Source organism: Lipophrys pholis (genome assembly GCF_963383615.2).
Source record: "Lipophrys pholis genome assembly, chromosome: 7".
Lineage (NCBI taxonomy): Eukaryota > Metazoa > Chordata > Actinopteri > Blenniiformes > Blenniidae > Lipophrys > Lipophrys pholis.
Window position 1 is genome coordinate 22,504,036 of NC_137638.1, and position 19,508 is coordinate 22,523,543.

The 19,508-nt window shown below is 40.8% G+C and overlaps 1 protein-coding gene and 1 long non-coding RNA gene across 7 annotated transcripts; one reads left to right on the forward strand and one right to left on the reverse strand.

The window, feature by feature from the left end:
- Positions 1 to 1,589: 1,589 nt before the first annotated feature.
- kansl3 (KAT8 regulatory NSL complex subunit 3) lies at positions 1,590 to 16,146 on the reverse strand. 6 transcript variants are annotated; one of them, XM_080467772.1, is made up of 22 exons: positions 15,944 to 16,146; positions 14,503 to 14,778; positions 14,205 to 14,375; positions 13,308 to 13,398; positions 12,952 to 13,137; positions 12,727 to 12,855; positions 12,509 to 12,625; positions 12,325 to 12,423; positions 11,980 to 12,051; positions 11,815 to 11,889; positions 10,733 to 10,890; positions 10,583 to 10,646; positions 10,156 to 10,344; positions 9,272 to 9,428; positions 8,835 to 8,912; positions 8,341 to 8,520; positions 7,398 to 7,485; positions 7,076 to 7,203; positions 6,554 to 6,660; positions 4,651 to 4,849; positions 3,613 to 3,731; positions 1,590 to 2,664 (listed from the first exon to the last, which is right to left on the reverse strand). In XM_080467772.1, exons 2-22 carry the CDS (start codon positions 14,715 to 14,717, stop codon positions 2,659 to 2,661), a joined length of 2,628 nt encoding a protein of 875 aa, XP_080323898.1. In that variant the 5' UTR covers positions 14,718 to 14,778; positions 15,944 to 16,146; the 3' UTR covers positions 1,590 to 2,658. The 6 variants fall into 6 exon arrangements, with proteins under 6 accessions (XP_080323898.1, XP_080323899.1, XP_080323901.1 ...); XM_080467773.1 differs by lacking the exon at positions 8,835 to 8,912; XM_080467775.1 differs by lacking the exons at positions 1,590 to 2,664; positions 3,613 to 3,731 and having other exon boundaries at positions 4,220 to 4,849; positions 7,076 to 7,162.
- Positions 16,147 to 17,530: 1,384 nt separating this feature from the next.
- Positions 17,531 to 18,388, forward strand: LOC308112328. The gene is made up of 4 exons (XR_013935481.1): positions 17,531 to 17,607; positions 17,845 to 17,926; positions 18,170 to 18,275; positions 18,356 to 18,388. It is a non-coding gene; the product is annotated as an uncharacterized lncRNA (long non-coding RNA).
- The last annotated feature ends 1,120 nt before the right edge of the window (positions 18,389 to 19,508 follow it).

A 19,508-nucleotide genomic window follows, 5' to 3' on the forward strand; every position in this document is an offset into this window, starting at 1 on the left:
TCGGTAAGTCACCGAACAGGACCTAAATGAAACCAGAACGAAAAGGCAACACGCCGGTTTGTGTGTGAATTATTATTCTTTTTTTATTTTTTTATTTTTTTATTTTTTGGAGGGGTTCTCCAGTTTTAATCTCAACCTAAAGCTCAGTAAATGTCACATTTCGAACAAGGACTTCCAGCTTGCATTAAAATAGCCATATAAATGCAGGGATTTGTCATCCATCCATCCATCCAATTTAAATCACCAATAAACCTCACATGCATGTTTTTGGACTCTAGAAGGAAACCAGTGTACCCTGGATTCCTGTAAAATACCAACTATACACTATTGAGATCTAATTTCCCACAATGTAGTGTGTTATTTGAAACAAAAAAAAGCCTAAATATGGTTTACAAATATAAATCTCTTTACTTATTCATTATTTGTCACTTTCACTAAACAATGTGAAGTTACCAAATATCACTCACCTGTTACAGGGATGAAATAAACCATAATATACGACTCCAAATGTAAGCGGTATAACAGCCGTTTGTCTACATATAAGGACCGACTGACCTGAGTTCAGTTTATATTTTATAAAGCGTAAGCCTCTAATCATGGTTTGACTTGCTTATGGAGCCCAGCAGCTGGGAGCAATAAAATATCTATATGTGACACTCCTTACAAACCGGAATGAGCTACTTTCAGTGTGAGATTATTCTGTTTGTGCCTTATGTTTTCTTCAACATTGACTCTTAATAATAAAAAATAAAAAAAGGATCGATGCTTTACTTGGATTTTGAAATACATGGATGTTACGTGTTTTGTCTGTTTTGCTGTTGAGGCAGATTAAACTGATGCCAAGTTATTTCTTCCTCTGATGCCAGCGGATATGTTTTATTTGGTATTGAATGTTACCAGTCCACACTTGGTGGCGGCATTCAGTTAACCCTACATATTTACAGTGTTGTATGAGAGTGCCACCCACTACAGCTTTATGCAGCAGGGCACAATGACCATCACATAGTAAACACAGCGACAGATAGTCAGATCTCGGCCAGTTAACACATCTTTTTGATGTGTGGGAGAATACTGAAATAGCAAGAGGAAACTGACGCACGCACATAGTGAACATGGACACTCCACACAGGAAGGGACTCGAAAATCCCTTCCCCTGGACTTCATGGACAGACTCATTTCTGAAGACAATAAAAACAGCGCTGTAGTGGAGATTGGATGGAGGAGCCTCAGATGGATTGCACTGGTGCTAATGAGGGGAGGAAATGCCAGCAGCTCTTCTGCTCTCCCTCTGACCGCCATCACTGATCCCTCCCCTGTCTGCTACATACACAGACTTATATAAGAAGCAAGAGACACACTCCAATCTTTATCTCATCTGACTGCTGCTGAAGTGTGTTTTAGACCGGATGTCTGTGGCAATGACCGGCTTGTATTTATGTAGCAGGAGTAAACATCAGTTTAACGAACGAACATGAGCTTAAGACTGCATAACATTTTGAAAGATAGGAGTCTCTAAGCTTGCTCAATGCCTCAAGTGTTGATCACACCAGAGTAAATGTTTACATTAATAAAAGTAAATCTGAGCAAGTGTCTTCAGGCAAATCTGTTTATTTCAAACAAAAGGTCTGATGACAGTGCAGAGGGGAAACATTGTCCTATACAGTGGCTTCGACTGCAGAACAACGGCTCACACAGGAAACAAATAGATGGTCATCAGTGCACATGCACTGCTACCTTGTGACTTTCTGGATGATAAACAGTAACTGAGCTGATGAAGACCAATGCTAACGGACTCGGTGCAGAAATGGGTTAATTTTTGATCAGATTTCGGGCCTGTGTTGTATTAGAATGTCATGTGGAAAAAGCAGCTTAAGAAATATCAATGAGAATTTAACAGTAATGATGGTAATTATATTTATAATAATATTAGTGCCATGAGCGATGTAATTAGTTGTCGCAAATTTGTGTATTTTGAATGATACACACCCATTTCTTTTAGACCTAGTCATGGAGGCCCTTGGTAAACAGGATATATTAAAGCATAGTAGTATAAACAATATTACCTTAGTGCAGTTGTTCTCAAAGTGTGGAGCGGGTCTCCCCTGGAGGGGTGGCAGCAGGCAAAAATCACACTTTGAGAAGCCCAGCATTAGTGTATACCTACAAAACAACATAAGGTTTCTAGCTTCTTTTCTTTCTTTTTCAAAAATCTGAGTGGCAGGTTTCTGGTAAACACCAGCAGCCATCCTCTCACAGTCTTTGCACGGTTTGAGTCCAGTTAGTTCTTAAACCACACAGGATGTTTTAAAGGTGAAGGTAATGAAAACAGAGCACAGACTGTAGCACTGCGGTGTTGGAAGAATCACTGCCACCCAATCCGGAGACTGGTAGCAGCTCGGTCACGGCTGACAGTGACTGCTTGGCCTTTTCCCTTCGTCGGGGGTGGGGGTGGGGGTGGGGGGGAGGGGATGTGCTCTCTCTGGAGGATGTCAGGCAGGTTTGTTTTTTTTTTTTTCCCCCCTGCACATTGCGGGGTGGTGCGTTAGTCATTGCAGGGAGGGTGCAGTCTCATGAGCAGCCCGCGGCTCCCAGATGTCTCTGGCACAGCACCAGCTAACATCAGGTGCGTCTCCACATGGGAACGGAGAGCTGAGACTTTCACTGCTGTAAAAGGGCACAAAGAATTTAATTAACTCACAGTCCACAACGTGTAATAAAAAAAACCCAACTCATTTGTATTGGATTCTCGAGGGCAATTAAATGTGTGGCATTTACGAGTTTGACACTTCAACTGACCCACAAGCTCTTTCGAGGGCACAAAGAATAGACAGTAGTACTCGGAGGCGATTTTCAACCATCAGATGATGGATTTTAGAAGTGCCTCACATTTGTGTTCTGGAATGGGGACGTGACGGTCTGAGCTACTCTTCACTTAACATAAGGCGCAGTGCGGACTAGGGCTTTCAAACTCACATTTACAGCAAATTATGTGAACAAATAGCTATAATATGACAATACTATGACCATTTTTTAAATATATCTTTTAATTCAGTGTTATTTTTAACAGTAAACATTTGAATGCTTGTCTGTTTTGTTTCATCTAATGTTGAGCGAGCCATTTACGATGCCAGCCACTCTGGTAGAATAGAAACATGTAGATTATGAGTTAATTCATTTATTTTGCCTGAATCACAATTTTTTTTTTAATGCGACAACTATTCTCTCTTTTGAAGTTTTTTGGAGAAAATTGTTAAATGAATGTGTAATAATTCAAGAGGGTGGCGATAAGCATTTCCAATGTTCTGTGTATCATTAAAAGGTCATAAGTGACCTATGCCATCACAATGTTACATACATTAATCAATTTTCACTTACATTTTTAGAACATTTGGACCCTCCCACCGTGAACTCTTTAGTTACAAAACGGCTGTATTGAATCATGTACAGTAGTTATCGTTTGATTCTCATTAACAACCAAAGGACAATCATTCAGATCTGATTTAGTCAGGAAGAGCAGATACTGCTGACAAGAGGCAAAGACACATCCATAAAATCAAATGATATCAAAAGAAGGAAATAAACTTCGACTGTGCCTGTTCAAATGGGACACACCTTGGGATCATTGGTATGAGCTGGCGTCGCCGCCTCGCCTGCCTGGCTGAGGGATCCCACTCTACTGGGCTGTGCTCCTCGAAGGGTCACGGTTATAGAAGTGGGGGCTTTCTGCCCTCCTGACAACACACAGAAAGTGGCTCAGCAATAACAAGCTAAGACGTATGTCTTAAAGATACACGGTAACTGAGCACTTGTTGTAGTCAAACGGTACAATCCTCGTGGTTTATGCATTTTTATCAAATTTAGATACAAGCAGGATGTCTGGATGTTTGAATGAGGTGAGAGCAGACCTGTAAGTCAAGGTAGGAAACGGTTATGACAAATCCAAGTGAATCACAAGAAAGCAAAAAAAAATTAAAAATCAAGCAGCACCAATGAAAACATGAGTTTGATCCCAGTCTTTATTGTAGCAACACAAACAAAACTTGAGTAATGCCATTCTTTTCCAGTGGTATTGCTTTTTAACCCTCCCGAAGGTCACGGTCTCTCAATATGGATAATGTAAGCAGGTGACTTAATGAGAGGGTTTACATGAAACATGTTACATGTATAAGAAAAGGAAACAGACAAACAGACAATGGCAGGCGAAATATAATCAGACGGAGGAAGTAGCGTGGATTGACCTTTCGGTTCTTTTTTTTTTTTTTTTTTTTTTCCAATCCACCTGGATGTAAACTTTGTACATAATTCCTCAGAGTCAAATGGTCTCATACAGCTTCAGTTTCTATTTGCATTCTTTCTTCATAAGTGACCAACAGAGAATTTAGCTAAAAAAAAAAAAAAAAGATTTTACATTTCCTGTATAGCTCTTGATGAATATTTACATAAAACATGCTGCATGCCACTGATCTGCCCCCAGACGCTGTATAGCTGCACGTGTGACTGCGAACCTCACAGGTCAGTCTCTATCACCTTCCCGCCTCTTGTAGTCCCGTTTGGCCGGCCGACTTATTGAACTACCGATTCCTAAACAATGGACGAGTGAAACCGAGGGCACTCAACGTGGCCGCTGTGTTTTGGCAACTCGAGACATACCAGCGGTCTGATTGGTGATGTGTGCCAAGCCGGGCAAACTGCTCGCCAGCTTGGCCAGCCCGCCATTGGTGAGCAGCTGGTGGATGGCGGTGGTTTTAGCCACTCCTCCTGTGGAGACCACAGGAAGCGCTCGGAGCAGAGTGCTGCTGCTGGTACCCGCGGAGCTCAGGACCGGACCCTGGGGTTTCCCGCAAACCGCCTGAGGGTGGAGTGGAAGAGGAAAGAAAACACACAGCTCAAGGTTTGAATGTGAATGTGCAGGAGAGGAGGAGGAGTTGGTCCTGATGTGTGTTTGAATGAACAGAGCGATTGATTTAATTGGAAATATCACACAGTTAGGGCAGCTCATTAGAGGAAGTGTGAAACCCTGCCATGGGAAACCTGGTGGGCACCAAAGATGAGCTGGAGCTGTGAGCTTTCTGTGGAACAAAGGATATGCAGTGGCTCCTTTAAGGCTACAGATGCATCTCAATTCTTTTCAGATCTATTACAAGGCATTTTTAGTTTTATTCTTTAAAATACAACCATGAGGATCTGAAATTCCAGTGTCTCAAAATACCATATTTCATAAAGCCTTTCAGTTTATAGGTTATAGTTGAAGAAATAACTGACAAAATAACTGACTTTTTGATGGTATTCTAAGTTATTTGAGATGGACCTTGAAGTTCAGAGAAGCCACATAGTCTGGAAAGTTATCTGAAGACACATGAGGAGCAAACCGCAGATGATCAATGCTCAAAGAACCGGCTGGTCACAGAGCTGCATCAAAACAGATTCATGGAAAAATGACTAGAAGGACCAAATGTGATGGATAATGGTTACAAACACAACAGGTGACTGCACCCTGGAGGAGGTTAGAAAGTAAAACCACTCCAGAACTTGGAGGAGCTTCACCAGGAGAGGACTGAGGTCTGGAGTCAGCAGTGTGGGGAAAACCAGATGTGTGCAGAAGATTAAGCTACTAACTCTTCTGGATAATAAATCTTTTTATTTCTGTGCTCCATATATTTCCACGCTATTTCACTATGCTGGATTTTGGATTTTCATACACTTCCGTTGTACGTTCCTGACAGCGCTCACCACAGCAAGTCATTATGCGACATTCACCAGAAACCAAACATTCAAGGTCAATGCAACCAACTGATGAGATTAATTAAAATAACGCAAAATAGGACAATACTGTGTACCAATAATGACTGCTTCACTGTTTGAAAAAAGTGTTATCATGTATACAGCATGTTCTATATTTTGAAAGTGATTGTAAGCTCAGAACTTGCCCTCAGGAAAGTCCTGGATTTGGATGTAGAGTTGGATGGAGTAAATGTAAAACATGAATGGGCTGTCTAATCCCTGCTGGAACACTTTTCGAAACACTGATCTAGAATTAAAGGTAAAATTGCATGATTCTGATTTAGAAACTGAGTACAACCCAAGTGCCCTGCATAATATGGCTGTTATCCTGAAAGCCATGACGATGGTTTAAATGATTTGTGATTTCTTTTATTTTACTTTTGGCACCCAACACAAAAAAAGCTGATAAAAAACAAATGTGTCATGCAACAGGGGTGTAAGATCATGGCTGCTACATTTATACGTTGAGGAAATAGTCCACCAAAATATTGCTTTATGCAAACACACGTGAGTTGGTTGAAATATTGAAAAACCACCAGTCTCATCTGAAATATTTATACTTCAATAGATGGACAAAAAAATGCTAAAATAATGTTCTAAGAGTGAGAGGACTTATTCATAGTGTAGACTTTATAATAAAAATGTCACGATAGACCCTGAAACGTTTATGTGATGACTGTAAACCATGACAACTTGCTGTGAGGTTTCCCATATCAAATCCCAATCTTATCAAGATTTTGTTATCAAACATAAAGACCTCTGTGGGGGTTACCTGGGTGCTGCCAGTGTTGGCTGCTGTCGAGGGCAAGTTAGGTGTTTTGGTGACGATCTCCTGAAGACTGAAACTTAGGCCTTGAAGTAGACTGCTGGCGGAAGGCGCTGCACACAAACACACACAAAACAAAATGAAAAGATAAAGATAAAAACAGAAACTCAGTGAATACAAGAAGTTCAAATCAAGATGAAGTGTATCCCCAACAGATAGGAGAAAACACAGCAAGCCAGCCAAAAAGCCTCAAATCCTGCCTCAGGAGTAGAGTTGACGAACAGACACAAACAGTTATGTCCAAAGGTTTGGGTCAGTGACAGACAGCAATGGCGCAAGAGGCGATCAATGATGATGTTTGTCAAAATAAAATGTCCTGACAAATTGTTCCAATCCAGTGTTTATACTTGATTTGTCCCTGTGTAAAGCGCTCAAGAGTTGCACTGAGTGTTGAAACTACTGCGTCTGAGATCAGATGCACAATTGAGAGTGCAAACAGGCGTGCAAGGCAGGACAAGACAGAGATACCTTGGGCAGTAGCTGGAGCTTGCGCCTGGACTGGTGTGGAGGGCCCTGACACCATGCAAGGCTGCACGCTGCTGAATGAGCCGGAGCCTGGGGACAGGGCACCAGACACCTCTGAGAGACTACCAGACCTGCAGTGACACACATAACCACCAGTCTACTCAGGAGCTACCCCAGCAAATGGTGTTTGGTCATCACTTCACTATCCAACTCCGAGTACACCCTTCATCAACCCTCTCTGCACCGCACACGCTTTTGTCCAATAGAATGAGAGTGAGTGTGGCTGTAGGCAAGGTGCTGTGTGTGGCCCTGCTGCTTCGCTTACCGCTGGCCGGTCAGAAGTCCAGAGAGCTCCTTGGCTCCAGCAACAGTTTGTCCCACTGACACTGTTAAGGGCTTTCCAGAGACCCCCACTGCATGCAAACAGAACATCAACAACATCAGACATTCAACTTCGGGAGATTCAAAATGCATGAAGTGACCAAGGCTGAACCTCTCAAGAAATAGCTAAGCGGTTATGCACAGCCGCAAACGTAGGACGCATTTTAAGTAGTAAAAACTCTCGGATGAACCCTCAAAACGGTTGTCTGCACCCAATGCAATTTATTACTAAACAAAATGGTAAATAACACATGCAGACATAAATGTCAAGGCAAGTTAGTTTTTTTTCCCCATTCAAAAACATAATTCTCCAAATTACAGAGCTTTGAGCTGCATTTTATGTCCTGAACCAAGACCAAGAAGACTGTGTTCATTATTCGATGGTAGTATTGAGAGAACTATAGATACTCCAAGTAGAGGAGTGCAGGAGCTGCAAGAGGTCTGATATGACATGTGGATAAATCTGAACAAAACGTCACTATAACATAGTTGAAGAAAAAGAAGAATCACATCAAATTGTAAATAGAAAATCCGGATGACATTATAGACCAATCAAGGCCAGAATCTGTATTATTTAACAACAAATGTGTCTGAACACAAAAACAGTGACTGAAATCCCAGGAGTCTCTATAAATCTTATTTTAGCTTATTCCTCGTCTTATGCTTGTTCTCTTGTTTGAATTGCAAAGTAGCATCTTACACCTGCATGAGGATATTGTTGTGGCGCAGGCAATAGTACTAGTTTTAGTTTTCAAATCACTTGTTATTTTTGGCATCAAGTTTGATTCGTTCTTTTCTGAAAATTTCAGTGAAAATATTACTGTCAACCCTGAATCTAACTCCTCTGTATTCTCCACAGAGAGTGATGGAGGAAACCAGTTTTGTACCTTCATGTGGAGCCGGGCTGATGGCGCCCCCTGCTGACTCATTTTGAGAAACAATGGTGACCTTGATCTTCGCCCTCTTTGACGCTTTGCTTGGCGTGGGACTCGGCGCCTGCCTCCTCTTGCCATGAGAGCGCAGTTCATCCCTGTCCAGGCCCTCCATCTGATCGCTGGTCACTGGCACTGCACCGCACAGAAAAACACACAAACAAACAAATTCAATGTCATACAGAACAGTATTTTGAATCTGTGTTTAATATTTATGTGACCTTGCCTGATGATAGAACTTGCATTTTTACCAACTGAGTAAAGTGTAAGACGAGATAAAATGGATTACATTAAGCGAAGGATAAATTCAAAACATTACACCGAGTGTGTTGATGCAGTTGAGTCGACTATTATGCAAAATGCCTCTGAATATAAAGTGGAAGTAAAGAAAAGAGAGTGACAGGGATAGAGGAGAGAAGGGCAAGAACGGAAGAGGGATAGACACTTACCAAAAATACAAGGAGGAGTGCCAGGAGGAAGATTTTTCCTCACAAGCATGTTTTGTTTCATAAAAGCGGCAAACTGAGCTGGAATGAATTGGAAAAAAAGCCGGAAAGGGGAAAGTTGCAGGAAGAGAAAAGACAAGAAGATGAAAGGAAAGTGTTACAGTCCCGTCCCATCTTGCCCCGTCAGATGTCGTGACCTGATAATCTCTTAATAAAATAAAAAACAAAAATAAAAATCTTACGCAATCATGTCACATCCACACATTATCTCAGCCGCTCAACCTTTGCAAAGTTTGACTTACGTTGAGGTGAATGCCTCATTGTAACATGTTCACATAAACAAGTGGGGCCCCAGTGAGAGCTGTGCACACACGGGTGCCAAGGATCACTGGGCATTCAGGTGTTTGTGAACGCTCGCAGTGCGTTTCATGTGAACTAACCTTGTGCCTGCTTGTGAGTGAGCACTGTGCCCGAGCGCTGCATGTGAGTCTTTAGGAGCTGAGTAGCTGTGATCAAACTGGACTTCTGAGCTGGAGACAGGCCCGACGTCTTGGGTTTGGGACTTGAAGTGGGACTGCTGCAGACACTCGAAAGATCCTGCAGGAAAATTGATTAAACCTGAATCAGAATTGATCCATTAATCTCAGTCACAGGGCATATAAACACGCTATGAAAGGCAGTTTATTAACCCTCTCCTTAAAAATGCTAATTCAGCTGCATCACTAAATTTAACACACAAAAATTGCTTCTCGCGTCCCATTCCTTCAAAACTATTGCAGCAATGGAGAGCAAAGACAAGGGCAAAAATATATCACAGATAGCTTTAGAAAAATCCAAATGATAAAAAGAAAAAAGTTTTTTTTTTAATCAAATAAATTGAAACAACTTGACACGTATTTGTTCCCTCTAATGGAAGAACATCACTCGCCCTAATTTCATCTCCAACTTAGTTTTATCCTATTATGAACAGCAGTTTGAAATTCAATAGATGTGAACCAGACACACGGTGGTTATTGGCTCTCATCACACAGTGGGAATATACCTGTTACGAGTTCCTGTTAAGCTTGGGGGCCTTTTATTGTGGAGTTTACATATTCTACTGGTGCGTGTGTGAAAATTTCCCTGAGCCATGAATGTGAGTGTGTATGTGTCTCTCTGCATTTGTCCTGTTAAAGACTGGTGACCAGTTCAGCATGTACCCTGTCTTCACTCATAGCTGGGATCAACTCAAGCACTCAGTAACCCCGAGCTGAAATAACACAAGATTGAAGTCATTGCAGCCATTGTGATTCATCAAAATGAATAAAATGAAGAGACGTCTGACCTCTGAACCCGATGGTGAGATGGGAACTCGAAGTGCAGGAGAAGAAGGTCGTCCTCTTTCCATATCAAAGGGAAGCTCTCGCCGAGGCCTTTTCTTCTTCTCTGTGTCCAGGTCCCTCATCTCCCCAGAGCTGTGACTGTGTCCCTCTGAACGTGTCAGAACGCCCATCAAGAAATCTGCTATCTCATCCTGAAAGCCAAAGAGAGTGCAGCATGAAGATTTCCATCAAAAACAATGTTTTATTTTTTTTAATTCACCTCTACTTTACCAGGAAATCTCATAAAGATCAAGATCTTCTTTGCAAGGGAAATGTGACCAAGCTAGCAGCTCTTACAAATCACAAAATAATGTGGAACATATAAAAGACAATAAAACACAAGATGATCAGAGGAAATACAAAGAAAACTTTCTGGCTTCAGACACTGACCTGGACACAGCGATCCACCATGGTCTGCGTCAGCCCGTCTGATTTCATCTTCGCTGAAAAAATTCTGTGAAGGGATAAGAGTTTATCTACTGAGTAATCGTTCATACTCCATTACAAAGGACATGATATGAGGTGATTTCTGTGACTGACCTGAGGTTGTCGTCAGCTCCTCCCACCACCACCATGCTGTTGTCGGCCCTCAGCTTCTCTCTGAACTCTTCCATACCCTCAGTGGTGCACTGCAGAGCATTCTGGCCAATCACAAACAACACCGGGGTCTTCATGTCCAACAGGGGGTCGTCCACATCCTGAAAAAAAAAAAAAAAAAAAAACAGCACTGCAACAGTCATCATCTTCATCAATAAAGACGCTTTTCCATTAGCTCCTACTCAGGCTTACTCGCCTTGCCTCTACTCGCCTCAGCCTCGGTCGTTTTGCATTACAGAATAGTAATACCCACCGTGTACAAGTAATCACCCGAGATATGATGGGAAGCAAACGTGCATTGGAAATCAGCTCAAATAATAAATTAAATAGTAAATTTTTTTTATGCTTATTAATAATATTACAAAATGTGGATTGGTACGATCGTGCTTCACTGTTCAGTGTTTCGGTTTCACCTGTGCTCGTGTTAACTGCTGAATTCCTCCACAAGCCGTTGGCAGCAGCTGATGTTAAAATAAGATAAACAAATGATGATATTTTAAACTTTACTGGAAATCCGGTTAAACGACGTTCGCCAGGACAGCCACAGATTTTGGTCAGGTTTTTAACATCGGCTGTGAAAAGGAAACGCTTGAAGAAGCCGGTCACTAGTTAACAGGGAAACCAATTAATCCAAAACACCGCCACTCGGAGACCTCCCGATGCTCTAGCGCAGGGGTGTCAAACTCAGATCCTCGTGGGCCACAGCCCTGCACGTTTTCAATGTCTCCCTCCCCTGAATGTCCTGATGGTTCATCACCACATTCAGCACAAAGCCAGATAACGAGCTGCTCATTGCAATCAGCTGTGTTGAAGCTGGGAGACATGCAAAACGTGCAGGGCTGCGGCCCTCGAGGCCTGGAGTTCGAAACGTGTGCTCTAGCGGGTCCATCGAGCTCCCTCTGAATCCTCTGGTCGGCCACCAGACAAAAAAACGCCTGCACATCGTTGCTGCTCCACAGAGTTTATTTCTGTGCTTCTATCTCTGCGACTGAGTGCTTTGGTTGTGCAGGGCTTCAAGTTCTTACCCCTCTCGGTCCGTTGACTGTTAGCAGAGGGAAACCAAGACACACAACAGCTGTCAAATACTCCATGAGGGATACCTGAAATGACAATTCGAATGAAGAACTTTTTAAATATTCCTAACAGTGGAGATTACACAGCCTCATAGAGATTACTAAGAACTGTCTTACGTGACATGCGATGAGGGCACCAGCGTTCCAGCCGACCAGGATTATGGGTTTATGGGGGAAGTGACTGTGAACCTGGAGGGGTCACATTAATTACATAATCAGTTGGGTACAAACACAAAATCAAGCATAATACATCACACCAGCAATATGATAAAAGAGGATGCTACAGTTTGAGTAACATTAGTCATCAAATATCATATTGTTACAATCCATATACATTTCATTTAATAAATGATATTTCCAGTGTGCATATTCAAAACACACAAGACAATTAAGTACATGTATTTCACAAAATCGCACTTCAACTACAATGACAAAGTTGCCAAATAACAACAGTTTTTGTACCTCCATGACCTTGGCTCTGACAGTACACAACATGTGCTCCAGACACTGGGTGATGCCAACATTGGCCCCACTGTTCAAATGAGTGTGCACTGGAATAACCTGAGACACAAACAGATGCTTTAGACACAGGAAAATGTTCTTATTTTTTCCATCCATAGAGATTTCAGTGCAATGTATTTCAGACCTTCCCTAAACAGGAGAGTTGTGACTGCCAGAATCTCATTCGCCGTGAGGTAGAGAGGACAAGATTGGTCGGGCTCGATGGTGCAATAAGGATGAGTGGGGAGCCGGGAAGCTTACACTGTCACATGAAAAGGATGCAAGAGGAAGATCATGAAGCAATGAGCAGAAGTCGTTCAAGAAGTGTTTCTTTTGGGGAATAAAAATGAGTCATGATGTTACCGGTTTGTTTTGAGACAAAACTCCCACAGCTGGATCCCAAGGGCGTTTCAACAGCAGTGACAGAGCCTCTGCACTCGGGGCTCCGGTCTTTGCAGATGACAGTAGCATTCGGTCTATCAGCGAGGGCAGCTTGACACACGAGGAGAGGAAAATGATTCACTTCACACAAATCTGATAAGACACTACACATCCGTTATTCCTCTTTATCAGCTATAGCTACCATACCTTGCTTTTGAGTGTCTGCAGCACATCCAGGTAAGCAGCAAGCATGGGAAGGCTCAAGGACTCAATCATGGTGGTGTGTAACCACTGAGTCAGCTTGGTGTCCCAGTTCACGCTGGCGAGAGCATGTCGCACCTTTCTGGCACACTTATTGACGGCTATCCTCCGCAAAATGGGCTCATTCGAAGTCTGTGGTAAACAAGACCACACCAGTGACGTGATTAAAACATATTTAATAGAATATTGTCAATTATGCAGTTTTTTTTTTTTTTTTTAAAAACACAACATAACACAACTTTTTTTTTAAATCTCTCGTCAAAAAATGAAATTTAAAAAAATAAATAAAATAAAGAAATTACATTTTCATTAGCCAGACGGGCGAGTCGTTCTGCCTGCAGAGCTTTGACGACCTTGTTGAACAACTTGTTCTGAACCACTGACCACCCAGTCCTGAAAGAGGAAAACAAAAGAGGGTTTAAGCAATGTGTTGCAACTCAGGATCATTCGGTACCAATTATATTCTAGATCACTGTTTCACAATCTGGTCCTGCAGCTTTTACTAAGTGTCCGCATGTTTGGTGCAGTACCCCGGTTAAAATAAAGTTAAAACTGAATAAACAAAGTGAGGATGTGAACAAAAGACATAACAGATATCTGCTGTAATGTATAATCTGTGAAATAATTTCCACACCAATGTTTTCTGCTCAGCTGAATGCAACACAATGCATGTGGGATTATTTCTCTTTGAATTTTCACCAGCTAAAATTCACTGGAAAAAAACAACAACCCATAAACAAAGCAGGCTTCAGATTCCATTGGTGCAGAAATAGTTATGGTAAACTGCAAGCATATGGTGCTTAAAAACTCCATTAAACCCTATGTTTGGGGTGCGCTACATTCAGACATAAATACAACTTTAACCAAACTTCCTTGCACATGCACAGAGAGCTACTTTTTAACGGGACCTGGCACATTTGTGTGGTGCACAACATGGATCAAATGCCAGCACTCACACTTAACATATGAACAACACAAATGTAGCTACAGTTCATTCAAGCTGAACCAAACGTGAAGAAAGTAAAGACAACCGTATGGTTCACATCTGCTTTCTGTGTTGGAACAGGGAGATGTCCCTACATGCAGCCAGGGTAGCAACTACCCATTGTCATCACAAAGAGCCACTATTAGATATGTGATAGTGTTAAAACACACCAATAGATGATAAAAACCACAGATCATTCGGAGTGTTGACTTACTTGTTTATGTGTTCCTCCCAGTCATCAGGTGGCGGGGGGTTCTCAGCGACCGTGCGAGCAAACAGGACATGCCGTTCGCACTCTTTCATCACACTAAGTGCCTTCTGGTTATCATACAGAGGAACAGGGGTCGGAGTGACTGTGTCTACATCTATATTGGATTCTGAATCTCTGCAGACAAAGACAAGATCATCAAATCACTGCGAGAATGAATCACATAAACTGGTGAAGTCTGGATACCACCTCAGCCAAAAAATGAATATCAGTTTATTATCAATTCAGGAGCTTGATGACTCACGATACAGCTTCAGACTGACGACGAGACGAAGGGACAAATAGCGTTCTTGTGGGCCGGGCGCTGCTGGCGTCGGGATGGGCGTTCCAAGGTTTGGCATAGCTATGATCCAGAAACACCAAGTCCAACTCTCTTTCATGGGCTGACAACTGGAAAAGTAATGACGTGCCCATCTTGCGTGCTGATGTCTGGAAGTCCTTATCCCCACCACGATGCATAGTCTAGCTCGGCCCCAAAGGGCCCCAAGATGTCATAAACAACTTGTGTGGATACAGGCCACTGGTGGGAAAGGAGACACGATAATTCTTTTGTTTTAAATCAGCGTCACAAGCAAAATAAGATCCAAATCATTAACTCGTCATTTACCCATGAAGGCCAGTTTCATGTGTGTCATTGTGACACACAATGAGTTTATACTTAACTGTAAAGTTAGTCAGTTTTTCATTAGATGCTTCATGGAGTCAATGAGAATGAACACATGAAGGGAAGCACTGTTAACAAAAATTGTGTTACTATTGTGTTTGCAAAATATGGTTTTTCGATGTTTCCATAGATCTGATGCTTTTCATGTACCATTTATTTGGTGGAAATCCAACAAGAACGTTCCTAAAATAAATTTAGTTTAAAAAGCTACCAGCATTGTTCGAACCTTCGGTGTGTCGTCTTTTTGATTTTAGGATAGAAAAGTTTCCTTCTAAACTTTTACTTCTAAGACCATCTACAGGGATAAATAATTTAATGGATAATGAAAAGTGCACAGTGCTGGAAACAGTTATTCGATTCAGAAATGTACTGATATAATCTTGTTTATTTCTATAATCCTCCCACGTGTACTATCTGATCCTGTCATCGTGGTGTCTGTATAAATGTATCTCCACTAGTCCTATGACAATCCACAAACATCATCTCAATGGTAGAAGATCACAATTAGTGTCTCGATTACCCTTTACAGCAAAAATCCAGAATTTGTTATTACTGAATGGTACTTTCCCCACTAACGAAATCTCTATCTTGGATACAGGGCGTGGATACTGTCACAACACGAGCTATAATTACGTCACATTGCAGTGTAGTTTTTATTTACGAAAGTCGCCCGAGATATATTCACGTATCTGGTAACGTTATAGTGTTATTTCTAATCCAAATTAAGCACATGAATTTTTTGGGCGAAAATAGTCCAGCAAGAAATCGATATTATCTCTGATAATCATGCGTGCAGTTGCTTCGTGTTGAGCACCACCCCGAGTTCTTTATGAAGCCTACTAACGTTACTTTATTACGTTATTTTAGCAATACAGTGATTCAATGTAGGATTCCGTTGTGGACATACAACATAAATCCCCTCGGAACATTCATGAACAGCAGCGTGTAGGCGGCGGGATGGCCTGGCATGCTAATGTTACCCTAGCATGCTAAAGGCTAACTGCAGCGTACTCCTTCTTACCTTTGTGTTTGTGTTACTCCATGTTTACCATGAATCTTAGCGCTTCTCTTCACAACAAATCGAAAATGGTACGTGTTTTTTTTTTCATTTATTTCCCATATATTCGTAACTTTAAAATGGTTCTATTGAACATAAATAAGCGGTGCGTAGCCGCCTCACTTCCTTTTGTTGTGTGGTTTGGTTGCCATGTTATTTTCAACGTCCCCCTTTTCGATGCGCAAAAAAATAATAAGCGTGTCAGGGCGTTATTTCTACCAAACTGGCAACCCAGCCTGCGTAAACACAAAGTGGGAGTAAGTTTAGAGCGAGCCTGTCTAACGAGTCAGTTCATAACAACTCTCAATCAGGGATTATTACTTCAGAAAAACGAGAAAGCTTATTATGAACAATCAAAATTCACACAATTAACATTTTGTAGTCATTTACACCCCGCTAAAAACACAGTTGTTGTTGATTTTTAAGACTTTATGTAATCTCTAATATCATAACTCATACCTTTGTCATTTAAAAATTTATGTCATATCAAAACGTTTCTCCTTTCATCATTACCTCAGACAAACCGCAAGTTTCCTTACATGGTAGTTTGTGTGTAAATATAACGTAATTATATAATCTGTTTAGGAAACCTGAGCATTTTCCCTTCATGAATAGCACATAATAATAATAATAATAATTTTAATAATAATAATGATGATGATGATGATGATGATGATGATGATGATGATGATGATGATGATGATGATGATGATGATAATAATAATAATAATAATAATGCAATTTGTATGGAAATATTTTTCACTCAGAAAACTAACAAAGATAATTTTCATTTTACACAAAACAATTTTAATAAAAATCCCAACACGGACTCATATCACTGTATCATCTCTCCGCAGAGCAGTACCATAGGTGAAAACATAATTGTGGGCCTTTTGTATGTCACATTATGTATGCCACCATGTCTTTGTACTCCTGTTGGTAGGACACCCCAGATCATCCTGACCAGGTCATCCAGACTCATGCTATCAGTTAATGAATTAATAAGCAGCTCAAAAGTCACCCCATTGCCCCAGTTAACACTTGCATATGAAAGATGATAATGAATGCATGTACATGTTGAGGTTACATATACAGCACTCATCCAGAATGGTTTAATTGCTACTTTCATTTTTTTTTTGAGCCTTTGGATGGCTATATTATGCAGCACTTTCTCCATGTTATGGTTGCATGTTTTTCTGCTTTATTACATTATTGGGTTTATTACTTTTAAAATAAAAACAATTATTACATTCTTGTAAGATATTAACTTGCTTATCTCGCTAAACAAATTGAACTTTAACCATTGCAGTATGTGTAAATTATTTAATATATGCAAAGGTGGCTGGTGCCATCCAGCAAAGCATGGCTTTAGATTTTTCACCCTACAAAAAGGGTAAGACAAGGACAAAAACAGCAAATACAGTGCTTATTTAATGAGAATTATTTGTCTAAGGGTTCAGGGTTTATTCAAGTTTTCAGTGTTGTTGACCTATTCCAGTTCAGTGAGAGACCATTCCCCCACATGTTTGATTCCAAAGGTCTTTGAACACAATCTTTAAAAGGATTCCATCATCATAATTTCAGCACTCTTTCCCCCTCTGACTGCAAAACCTTTTACCTCCACAATGGTGAGTCTTAATGCTGTTAATCTAGGCACTTTAGTTAGCATTTATTATTTTGTCTCGTTTTGTTGACTTTTGTGCATTCGAGTTTGTTAATATGAAAATGCATATTATTGTCAGAAATTTTGATGTATATCACCGTGTGAAGATACTAAAGAATTATTCTTGCATGGTAAGATACATTTGTTTAGGTTAACTAATAACACTGAGTTGTTTTTGCTTTGTTCCGTTTTTCCTGTAAAGAAATTGTTGGCTGTGACTTTGTTGCTCGGTGCTCTACTGGCACTTTCACATGCTTCCTGCTATGTTAAGCCTTGGGCACCAGGTAAACACACACACACACACACACACACACACACACACACACACACACACACACACACACACACACACACACACACACACACACACACACACACACACTTCATTGTAGTGCTCCTAGTCATGATTTTGCATGGGTGCCTTTAAACCCTACAGAGAGGGTGAAAATCAGACACAAACAAAATCCCACAAAACACAATTGTAACTAAGCAGAAGAATATTCATCATTTCTTTTTTCTACTTTTAGCTATGACCCACTGCCAAGACGATGTGGATAAGACATGGCACCCAGTCGGATCTAAATGGAGGAACAGCAAATGTTATGACTGCACTTGCAATGAATGTTGCGCCGCGTAAGCACACTGATCCCAGCAACTGAAAATGATCTTTTACATTTCCTGCTCTTAACCAGGTGTTTGTTTTGTGTTTGCAGATATAGCACCCCGCGAAATATCCCACCAGAGTGTGTGTCAGTGTTTATGCCGGAGAGATGTGAATACGTCGTGCACAGGAGGGGTGACCCATCTGTGGCTTGTCCCGTCTTTTCCGCTGTAGGAAAGTGATTGAGTTGCTGCCATGGGTGGCCTGAAAGTCTGCTTTGAGCCTGAGATTATGATAAGAAATTGATAAATATTGTCATGATCACAGAATGAAATTAATATGGAACCAAAACAAGTTCAGCGTGTCTGTTAAATCATATAAATGCATTACATGGGATATGTTTTCATTTGTCTTTGTTGCTCAATTAAAAAATGAAACTTTGCCTTCACTACAGAACCACTGTCATTCTTTATAACTGTAGTGATTCTATAATTGTACGTACAAAGAACCATGGACATCTTGCCCTTTATATACCTCTAAGTGGTACCTTGACTAACATAGATTGCTGTATATATATGAAATATATTTATATTTTTAATTCTACAATAAATGGAAACTCATTTGTTCATGAGCAAAGTTCTCAGGTAACAAATCAATCTGAATTTCAATGAGTCAAGATCATTTTTTTGGGGTGGCGCAGATATTCAATAAATAATTGCATTATGAATGATGACCTATTTCTTGGGTTGCGCAATAACATAGAGTTTAGCACTCTTGACTCACAGCAAGAATATTCCAGGTTTTGATGTAGGCTTTTTTTTTTGGTGTTTGCATCTTCTCCCTGTGTGGATTTACTCCAAATGTACAACAGCCATTTGTGTTACTATAGTATGAGGTTGTAGCGAAGCCTCTTTGTAATGTTAAACTAATATTTATACACATGTATGTTTCTTTTTGTTTCATGAATACATATATGCATGAGTCCTACAGTGTATGCAAAGGATCTTTTGCATGAAAAACAATGATGGTGGTTGTTAAGGTGATCAGTGTAGGAGCATCCCACTTGAGGAACAAACCTTTCTCTTATACCAACTGCAAATGGCAGAGGCTTTGATTTTATCATTCACAAATTACTACAACATGTCAGGATGAAATGAAACCCACAAAACTCTTCACTCATGGCTTCAACATTCCACTTGACTAAACTAAACCAACTAACTAGACTAATTAAACAACAAAAAAACAACACAATCACCATCAACAGT

Coding starts and splice junctions, on each gene's coding strand:
- kansl3 (XM_080467772.1), bottom strand. CDS start 14,717: ATGCATCGTGGTGGGGATAAGGACTTCCAGACATCAGCACGCAAGATG. Junction 13,138..13,307: donor CCCGTCTGGCTAATGAAAAT/GTAATTTCTTTA, acceptor TGTTTACCACAG/ACTTCGAATGAGCCCATTTT. Junction 12,052..12,324: donor TCAGAGCCAAGGTCATGGAG/GTACAAAAACTG, acceptor TGACCCCTCCAG/GTTCACAGTCACTTCCCCCA.